At 31.9% G+C, this 11,148-nt stretch overlaps 2 protein-coding genes across 2 annotated transcripts in view; both read right to left on the bottom strand.

Moving 5' to 3' along the window:
• The window catches only part of LOC119676719, a 2,462-nt gene extending 1,273 nt beyond the window's left edge, over window positions 1-1,189 (bottom strand). The window contains exons 1-4 of the mRNA XM_038087975.1: window positions 1,054-1,189; window positions 818-948; window positions 521-713; window positions 40-463 (exon numbers count right to left, since the gene is read on the bottom strand). Of these exons, the coding sequence (XP_037943903.1) occupies window positions 40-463; window positions 521-713; window positions 818-948; window positions 1,054-1,187 (882 nt within the window). The 5' untranslated portion in view covers window positions 1,188-1,189. The remainder of the gene's footprint in view (window positions 1-39; window positions 464-520; window positions 714-817; window positions 949-1,053) is intronic.
• A 1,291-nt stretch (window positions 1,190-2,480) lies between these two features.
• On the bottom strand, window positions 2,481-11,148 carry LOC119676718. Its single transcript, XM_038087973.1, has 10 exons — window positions 11,027-11,148; window positions 9,091-10,968; window positions 8,824-9,022; window positions 8,630-8,767; window positions 5,910-5,989; window positions 5,171-5,299; window positions 3,219-5,096; window positions 2,953-3,151; window positions 2,722-2,896; window positions 2,481-2,654 (listed from the first exon to the last, which is right to left on the bottom strand). The coding sequence occupies exons 1-10, from the start codon at window positions 11,141-11,143 to the stop codon at window positions 2,561-2,563; spliced, it is 4,887 nt and encodes a 1,628-aa protein (XP_037943901.1). The 5' UTR covers window positions 11,144-11,148; the 3' UTR covers window positions 2,481-2,560.

Raw genomic sequence — 11,148 nt, 5'->3', positions numbered from 1 at the left:
TGAGAATCTGCTTAGAGATCTCAGAGAAATTTCATTTGCTGTTTCCTCCGTATTAATAACCATAAATGCAATACCTCCAGATACACTATTGGCGCAGTGAGTATATAATTTATTGCTGTTTCCGAATAAGTGTAGTGGTCTGGAGGGAAACACACGAGAACCCATAACCTTCTTAAATAAAGCAGTTACATAAAAACTGTTGGTGGGATTTTCCAATTCATAGAGGCTTATGTGTTTAAAGATAGCATCGAATCCTGTGCTAGCAGCATCACCCATCATTTGTGCCCAACGCATTGCATCAGCCACATCGTCAACGACGATGATGTTGCTTTTTTGTTTTGATTTCGCTTTATATGGCAAAGTTAACCAAATTGGTAGATTACTGCTGAGTAAAACCTTCAGAGCTGGATCATTTTCATTAATGAAATTTTTGCCTATATTGCTTGATGTAAGAGCAGTTGATCTATTGCAGAAAATTTGTTAAATAAATTATTTTATATTATAATTAATGGATACATACTCAGTCCAGCCAAGTGCAGAGTTTAAATCCTGAGATATTTCGATATACTGTCGTGTTTCATCAGCAGTACTACCAGAGGAAATATCAGCACCCATTATTTGCCAATCGTCGACATAAGATTTAAATGATTCCACCATCAGATTAAACGTTTTTAATTCAGCAACGTAATCTTCTGCACGGGAAACGCCAAAATCTAAACAAAAATGTGTTTTTTTAAAAAATAAAATTTATACGATATTACAAGCAATATCATGAAATTTATTATATTATAAATATTATTATATTATTATAACATACCTGTTCCTAACTGCCAAATACAATCTGATATGCCAACCATATAGGAAGTATTTAGAATTTTTAAGGCATGCATAGGTTCCCAATCGCCTGGTGTGTATGGGACCGGAATAACCATAGTCCAGTTCACAGCTCTAAGTTTGCAAAAAATTAAATTTATTTTAAAATAATTCATAACATTTGGGCTTTTTTATTAAAAAAGTTAGAACATTGCATTCTTTAACTATTATTTAATATACCTGGTCCATCGATTAAAACCTTTCCATATAACTTTAGTAGGATTTCTCAATTTAGTTTCAGCATTTGCGGCAAAAAAGTAATCACCAATAAATTTTATATACGAATCACCTAATGTAGTTGCCATTTGAGTCATTGTTTTTCTATATAAAATTAAATGTTCGTTACATATATACATATCTTTTCTAATATAAAATAAAATCTTGTGCATTTAATTGTTTGTAATGTGTTATACATTTTTTTTATTAACTTCCTTATAAGCCACCCACCAGAATCCTACCTTTTTGGTCCATCTAGAGCACTATACAAGTCCTCTGGTCGTACCGAGAAACTTATAAACTTTTCACTGACGTCATTAAAAGGTCGATTTACGTTTACCTGCACCAAAACTTCACAAGCACAGTACTTAAGAAACACTACCGTACACGTTAATAAAATTGCCTTAAAAAAGGACATTTTTTCCACTTTTACTGGTTCGAGTTTTGGAATCCGAGTCGCTTTTCTTATGATTAATGAACCGTACACGACTTAAGCGCTTTGGAAACTGTTCTAGTGCTGCTTCTCGACCGCCATAAATAATCTTGAGATTCGCTCCATTTTGCTTACTCCACATTTGTAATTATGTTGTAAGCGCGGAAGCTTCATGGTTCTGTGTACTTGACTAACTAAAAGAATTTTGCTGTAATTAGCAAATTTTTATTTACTTTAATGAAGTTCATTGCAATAATTATTTTTTTAAAATTTTTATTTCATAACTTCATGTACTTTATTAATTACAACAGCAGAGTGTTAAATCTGGTACAACATTTTTTTATACTTAATCATTTGAATTAAACAAATTAATTCAACAACCATATTAGCACGTATATATAAATATAAGAACACACCTCACACACTATTGAAAGGCTACAACCAAATCTTTGTCTCTACTAAGCGTACGATCCATCTTTAAGAGAAATAAATTATAGAAATTCAAGGCTCTCAAAACAGAGAGTTTTTAGAAAGGACTGCTTGACTTACATTTCATACAAACAGTTACTTATTACACCCCTCGTAGTCTATGGTCGCCTCTGACGTGTGGCTCTGGAAAATAGACACCACAGCACTATATGTACTTCTTAGACTAGTTTGCTGTATCTTACTAAGTACTTAAAACTATTGTATCTTGTACATATACAAGTACTTCTGGAATCGTTTTTTATTTTATTCATTAACAATTCTCCACATATTTGATCACATTGAGCTTTATTTCGGCGCTTATACAAATAGTAGTTTAATTGAATCCTTTACAATTATATCGCGATCAATAATTAACATTCAGTAACATCGTGAATTAAAGAAACCAACACACATGCTGTAGAATCATACTAATTAAATTCACTTTGATTTACTAGCCCAATTGCTACAATTCAGAATAAACATAAAGGAATACCGGGCTCAAATAAATGTTCATCTATTAATGCATAACTTTATTGAAAATATAACATTTCAAAATATACGTTACAACTCTCAATCATCAAAATTAGATTCTATAAGAATTTTAAAACTAAATGGTTGGAAAGCATATCCTTCACCAGAATAAAACTTGCTCATAAACTCGACCCTATAAAAGAAATTAAATATGTCATATCATCACATTACTTATAAGTCCCAAGTTACGAATTACTTACCAATGCAAACGCAGTGTATGTAAAAATGCTGACAAACCTTCCATCATGATCATAATAGCAATAGTTAAAAGTGTCCAAAAACCGAAGAGGAAGAAAACAGCTACTATCCCTATATAGCCACTATTCATAGTCAAGCCCAAACGTAACACCATATTCCATAATACTTGTGATAACTCTATAAAGTATACAGTTTGAAAGTCACTATAATTCAGCATACATCACATTTCATACCTGCATGAGCTAACGATAAAGCCCATAGACGTAAATAAGAAGCAGTATGGGAAATCGTACTTAGCACATATTCAATTGTGTGTATGGCTTGGTGTATGAATATTTCGGACATTGGTTCTTCTTCAGGCTCACCATGAGCGACAGCAGCTTTACTTTCACCTGGTTTATCTTCATCAATCGATTCCACATCATAACTAGTCTGTTCAAATAAAGATATATATATTAATTATCGTTTAAAAATATTTCTTTATTTAATCGATAGTTACAGTTTTGTTGTTTCTACGTGTGAACATTATCCAAAACGGTTTTCCAAGCAATATCCATGGTATACAAACAACTGCAACAATCACAAAAATCTTTTCCAGTTGTGCTTGTCCACTAAACATATAAGCATCACATCCGGGTAGCGCAGTCATCTCCCCAAACAACATCATCTTTATGAATGTGATCAACACCGAAGGTGCACATGCAGGGGAATTAGATTGAATATCTGATGTGGCTGAGTATTTCACCCATTTGAAGAACATCATGAACACCATATAACCAAAGAGTAACAATAAAAATAGAGCTTGTGGTAAGAATTCCAGAAAGATGCTTGAGTATCGTTTGAAGTATATAAAGTTCTCCACAGAAAGACAAAGTCCGAAAATCATATGCAAAACACCGAATATAACAGATAATTTCATTTTATAACTGTTAGTGAAAATAATTTGATTGTCATCTGCCAATTGCCAAATCGGATCCAAGCCCCAAGGGTAAACACCCACAGTAGCATATTCCGGATTTAACTGAAGTGTGGGGTTGGTGAGTACGGTGGTTGTATTATAACGGATACGCCACTTCGAACCAAACACGTTAAGTGATTTCGAAAATATATCATTGTAAGTAAATCCAGTATAACAAGCAAATAGACCCATCAACATTATAATATAACGACCACTGAACATAATATTTAAAATTTCTCCCCTGCGTTGTCTACCCAGTTTCTTTTCATAGATTACCATTGACAAACCGAATAAGAACATACAGAATCCGTGTCCCAAATCGCCGAACATTACAGCGAACAAGAATGGGAATGTTATGCATGTATACAAAGCGGGATTGACTTCGCGATATGAAGACAGTCCATAAGAATCAATTAAATTCTGAAAACCATTAGTAAACTTATTAGTACGTATATATGATGGTGGTGCTTCATGTGAATCCAGAACATTTAGGAATGAAGGCACTGTACTGCCTACAGCTGAAGACCCATCTAAAAGACACTGTTGTACGGTGGGCATATCTTTAGTTGGTACCCAACCTTCCCCGATTAAACACTTTTCTGTCACATCAATGTTAAAACAATTTAGTGTATGGTAGATGGCTTTCATTTTCTTTACCATAACAGTCCAAGTGTTTATGTGTTTAGCAGCAGTATTGAGTACACGACTACGATGATCTTCAGATTGCTGTATCACAATTTTAATATCATCAATACGTGTGCGCACTCCTTTTAACATACCAATGCGATCTTCATGTGAACTTGGGCAAGGATACATCGCAGCATGAAAACCGGCGCAAACCTTTTTTACTCGTTGTTTCAAGTGCTCACCTTGAAAGAATGCGACAAAAACGGTTTTATATAGAACATTACCAGTAATCGGATCCTTCAGCTGTTCATGCATATCGGCTTGTTTTAAAAAAACATTTCCGCGTGACATACGCCATAACATGCGTTCAAATGCAAACACACGTTCCCGATTAATAACTCCAGCAACAAAAGCTAAATTAGCTCCATCGGTATTTGTCTTGATGTTACTACGATTAATATCCAAATCAATATATTCCTGTTCCGAAAAGAAACCCTCTGTTTTCTCGAGTACCGTTCGCATTTCGATGAGCTCCAAATGGTTTGTTTTTATTTTCAGTTCATTTGCTGCGAGTTCACGTACTTCAACTTCGGTTTTTTCCAAATTGGCTTCTAAATCGATTATTTCTCTAGGATTCGGTGCATCTGGTAATTCATCGAAATACAATTCTGGTATTTTGATTTCATCTTTGGTTATTTCAGCTTCTATATAACGCATTTGCCTCTCCATTTCATCACAACGACGTACCTCATTTACGAATTTTCGTTGGAAAGCAGTTACGCCTTCATTGAGCTGCGAATCACAAATTGAGTTTCATTTTTAATTGATTGATAATTGTATATTAAATATAATAGTAAGGAACTTACATCTCTAAATTGTACACAACCTTTCTCACCTAATGCTGCTACTGAAGCATACGCCGCTTCCGGTTGTATAAATAATTGACATAATGTCATCTTTTCCGTACGGAACATGTCACCCATTTTGAGGCCGTTTAATTATCTGAACATATAAAAACGCAGTTCAATACGTGTAATAATTTTAGTATCTTAATATATGATTAGAGCCTAGTATAGCCTAGTATATGTAGGACTTATTTTTATACTTGTTGTTTATATATATATATAGTGATATCTCAGATATCCAAGAATTTTAGTTGAAATAGTTGAATTGCGTTCCGCAAAATAATTTAAGGAAGATAATCATTTCAGTATAGTATAAACTTAAATTTTAAATCCTTTTTAAATTAAGAATTATATTTTCAACTCTTTTAACTTCTCACTAAAATAGGTGACAGAGAATGGCAAGCAAAATTTTGATTGGATTACCTCGATTTTTGGGGTCATCAATATTGAGGCATCTATACACGAAGAAGGAATAGATTAATAGATGTCTGAATTAAACAGTCTGCTATAAGTAAGCCACATTAACAAATATAATACCTGTAATACCTTGAAATGCAGGGTAAAGCATGTAAAGCATGTCGGCTACTCACTGTGTAAAAAGAGACTGTTAAGCCAGGGTCAGAGCTCACTGTGAGCTGGAGAGCAAAAATTGTTGATGAGATGATGAATGCAAGTTAAAAAATCTATAGTTTAAATTTACATAAGAATCAGTTAACTTCATATAACTTGTATAATAACCACCAAAGTATACAGGATTATAGAACGGTGTATTGAATACAGCTATAAATAGATTAAGTGGAAAGAATTTAAAAAAAACTTATACAGATCTACGTAATTAAAGAGTTTAGATTAAAATTAGGTAAAATAAACATAATTGATAACGAATTGATAAATTTATATTACGAATATATTAACGTAATTCTATGTACTTTTATTGTACATAGGTAATCAACAAATTTAATTCATATATATTATTCTATTCTATTTTTTTACTCAGAATATCTAATAGTAAGTATATTCCTGTTTTTTCAAGAAGCATTACTATTAAGAACAATTTTCAGACTAAATATCGTATTTCTGTATGAATTATTCATGTGATATAATTGACTTAATAGAAATTGTAGCAATCATCAAAGTTCACTAGTTTCTCAATGAGAAATTGATATCTGACAAATTACTTAACCGTTCTGTCAGTACCTCAATACCTCAAGAATGTTCACGTGCGGGTCTTAAAAATCGATTAAAAACCAATTACAATTATTTTTGTTTATTTTCCTATTCACTTTATCAATTTAAAGTTGAGTAATTTAAAATGAAATAAAATTTTCTGTCTTTAAGTTTAAAGAATATTCGCATTTGTTGGTAAGAAGCTATTAGTAATTGCAATAAAGACAGTGTAGCGACATTAAGGAATATGTCAGGGGCTGTAGTACTCATATGTGAAATAGCAACAAATCAATAAAATAAGAACTTATACGTCAAAAAATTTATCTGAGATAAGAATATATTCAATAATATTATAAAGTGCTACAAGTAATAAATAGTAAGTAGAAATTAATAGGGTACTGCCTCGTAACTTAGTAAGCCACTGCAGTTACTGTTCTAACTTAGTGAACCACTGCAGTGACAGTAGATCTATTGTGTTAATGATCTACAAATAAATTAACTAATATTGAGTTTATTGTTGAAAGTTTTTAAATAAACATTTAAACGAATCTTAAACGAATTTTGCTTTTCCGAATTACCGCATCCATATTTGCGATAATTGCGTACTATAAGTGTTTATACTACAGCAATTCAATTAGCGAGCATGGGAACAAAACCTTATAAAGTAATAATAATGAATCTTATAAAATCTGAATATTATGACTTTATTTTAATTAAATTAAAAATGAATTTTTCATGATTTTAATTATATGGCCATACATATAGGCCCAATACCTTCACAATCGTTATACTGTGCATAAGAAGAATGAACATAATCTCATAACCTTCTTTTCATTATAAAATATAACTTCAAATGCACTATTAGAAATATGGAATGGATCGACGTTTCATATACCCTCCTGACTACGCCCATGAAATGTTTATTTTATTTACAGACTTTCAATTATAAAATTTAAGCAATGATCATTTATTTATTGTTGACATGCAGAAATAAAACAAAATTATAACATTTTATAAATTTTAAAAAAATAAATTTATTCATTCACATCAATCACAAATTTTGATTTTATAGACTAAAGTTCTCAGTTCCATATAATGACAAAAATCTAATCAGAGTAAGCCACCCATTCAACCTAGTTCGCTATAGGGCCTACCAAAATTATTTAAAGTTCTTTTTTATTTTTTTCTTTTAATATAAAATATTTTATATAATTTATTAAATATTTATTTATATTTTCACTTGACTTGTTTATATTTATATTTTTTTTATATATAACATTCTATAGGCTCATCACTTTTTGTTCATAGCAAATACATTATATATTATTATTTTTGTTGTTTTTATTATTGAAATAAAATGCATATATTAATTGTAATTTTATAATCGGCTTATTTTAATACCAAATTTGATATTATTATTTTTTATAAAAATTGATGCACTTGTAATAAAAATAATAATAAATAATAAATAATTAATTAAAAATAAAATTATTTTCACTTATTAGCTTTTTAGTTTGATTGAAGTTTCTTATATTTTTTTATATAATATATTGAATTAATATTTTAATCTTTATTTTTTTATTGCCATTTCACACTCACATCCTTGCTTTGGTATATATATTAATGTTCTTCAGAAGTTATTCAAAATTTTATATTTAAAAAATAAAAATTTATTTTGCACAAAAATCACACTTGTCCACCTTTAGGGAGTTTTCAACTCAGAAAAAACCACATTGTCACCGACTTTTATACTCTGAAGCATTAAATCAAAATTTTGATTGATTATTCCATTTCAATAAATGTTCTTTAACAAAAAAAAAAGAATATGTGAGTATAAGAACTTTTCTATTATTTAATAATTTTATCAATATTTTACACATTATTTTTCCAAGAGAACAAATACTCTTTATACTTCTCTTCTGACAGCTATCAGCTTTTTACCAATTTTATTTATTTTTTTGATCAATTTAATTTAAACATTTTTTAATGTAATTAATAACAAATTTAATTTAATTAATTGCATATGCTCAAAAAATTTTATAATATTTGTTAAAATATTTAATCATCATTGGATTCTATGAGAATTTTGAAACTAAATGGTTGGAAAGCATATCCTTCACCAGAATAAAATTTGCTCATGAACTCGACCCTATAAACGAAATTTAATATGTCATATCAGTACATTACTTATTACTCCCAAGTTACCAATCACTTACCAATGTAAACGCAATGTATGTAAAAATGCTGACAAACCTTCCATCATAATCATAATAGCAACAGTTAAAACTGTCCAGAAACCAAAAAGCAGGAAAACAGCCACAATTCCTATATAACCAGTACACTTTGTCAAACCCATACGCAACACCATATTCCATAACACTTGTGATAACTCTATAAAGTATACAGTTTGAATGTCACCATAATACTTCATACATCACATTTCTTACCTGCATGAGCTAACGATAAAGCCCATAGACGTAAATAAGAAGCAGTATGGGAAATTGTACTTAGCACATATTCAATTGTGTGTATGGCTTGGTGTATGAATATTTCGGACATTGGTTCTTCTTCAGGCTCACCATGAGCGACAGCAGCTTTACTTTCACTTGGTTTATCTTCATCAATCGATTCCACATCATAACTAGTCTGTTCAAATAAAGATATATATTTTTAGTTATTGTTTAAAAATATTTATTTATTTAATCGATAGTTACAGTTTTGTTGTTTTTACGTGTGAACATTATCCAAAACGGTTTTCCAAGCAATATCCATGGTATACAAACAACTGCAACAATCACAAAAATCTTTTCCAGTTGTGCTTGTCCACTAAACATATAAGCATCACATCCGGGTAGCGCAGTCATCTCCCCAAACAACATCATCTTTATGAATGTAATCAACACCGAAGGTGCACATGCAGGGGAATTAGATTGAATATCTGATGTGGCTGAGTATTTCACCCATTTGAAGAACATCATGAATACCATATAACCAAAGAGTAACAATAAAAATAGAGCTTGTGGTAAGAATTCCAGAAAGATGCTTGAGTATCGCTTGAAGTATATAAAGTTCTCCACAGAAAGACAAAGTCCGAAAATCATATGCAAAACACCAAATATAACAGATAATTTCATTTTATAACTGTTAGTGAAAATAATCTGATTGTCATCTGCCAATTGCCAAATCGGATCCAAGCCCCAAGGGTAAACACCCACAGTAGCATATTCCGGATTTAACTGAAGTGTGGGGTTGGTGAGTACGGTGGTTGTATTATAACGTATACGCCACTTCGAACCAAACACGTTAAGTGATTTCGAAAATATATCATTGTAAGTAAATCCAGTATAACAAGCAAATAGACCCATCAACATTATAATATATCGACCACTGAACATAATATTTAATATCTCTCCCCTGCGTTGTCTACCCAGTTTCTTTTCATAGATTACCATTGACAAACCGAATAAAAACATACAGAATCCGTGTCCCAAATCGCCGAACATTACAGCGAACAAGAATGGAAACGTAATGCATGTATACAAGGCGGGATTGACTTCGCGATATGAAGACAGTCCATAAGAATCAATTAAATTCTGAAAACCATTAGTAAACTTATTAGTACGTATATATGATGGTGGTGCTTCATGTGAATCCAGAACATTTAGGAATGAAGGCACTGTACTGCCTACAGCTGAAGACCCATCTAAAAGACACTGTTGTACGGTGGGCATATCTTTAGTTGGTACCCAACCTTCCCCGATTAAACACTTTTCTGTCACATCAATATTAAAACAATTTAGTGTATGGTAGATGGCTTTCATTTTCTTTACCATAACAGTCCAAGTGTTTATGTGTTTAGCAGCAGTATTAAGTACACGACTACGATGATCTTCAGATTGCTGTATCACAATTTTAATATCATCAATACGTGTGCGCACTCCTTTTAACATACCAATGCGATCTTCATGTGAACTTGGGCAAGGATACATGGCAGCATGAAAACCGGCGCAAACCTTTTTTACTCGTTGTTTCAAGTGCTCACCTTGAAAGAATGCGACAAAAACGGTTTTATATAGGACATTACCAGTAATCGGATCCTTCAGCTGTTCGTGCATATCGGCTTGTTTTAAAAAAACATTTCCTCGTGACATGCGCCATAACATGCGTTCAAATGCAAACACACGTTCCCGATTAATAACTCCAGCAACAAAAGCTAAATTAGCTCCATCGGTATTTGTCTTGATGTTACTACGGTTAATATCCAAATCAATAACTTCCTGTTCCGAAAAGAAACCCTCTGTATTCTCGAGTACCGTTCGCATTTCGATGAGCTCCAAATGGTTTGTTTTTATTTTCAGTTCATTTGCTGCGAGTTCACGTACATCCACTTCGGTTTTTTCCAAATTGGCTTCTAAATCGATTATTTCTCTAGGATTCGGTGCATCTGGTAGTTCATCGAAATACAATTCTGGTATTTTGATTTCATCTTTGGTTATTTCAGCTTCTATATAACGCATTTGTCTCTCCATTTCATCACAACGGCGTACCTCATTTACGAATTTTCGTTGGAAAGCAGTTACGCCTTCATTGAGCTGCGAATCAAAATTGAGTTTGATGATTTTAGATTCAACATAATTGAAGTGGACTTACATCTCTAAATTGAACACATCCTTTCTCACCTAATACTGCTGCTGTAGCATATGCCGCTTCCGGTTGTATGAATAATTGACATAATGTCATCTTTTCCGTACGGAACATGTCACCCATTTTGA

This window comes from Teleopsis dalmanni, chromosome 2 (assembly GCF_002237135.1).
Source record: "Teleopsis dalmanni isolate 2A chromosome 2, ASM223713v2, whole genome shotgun sequence".
NCBI lineage: Eukaryota > Metazoa > Arthropoda > Insecta > Diptera > Diopsidae > Teleopsis > Teleopsis dalmanni.
The sequence above is the reverse complement of the archived record's forward strand: the minus strand, read 5'-3'. Positions and strand labels throughout refer to the sequence as shown.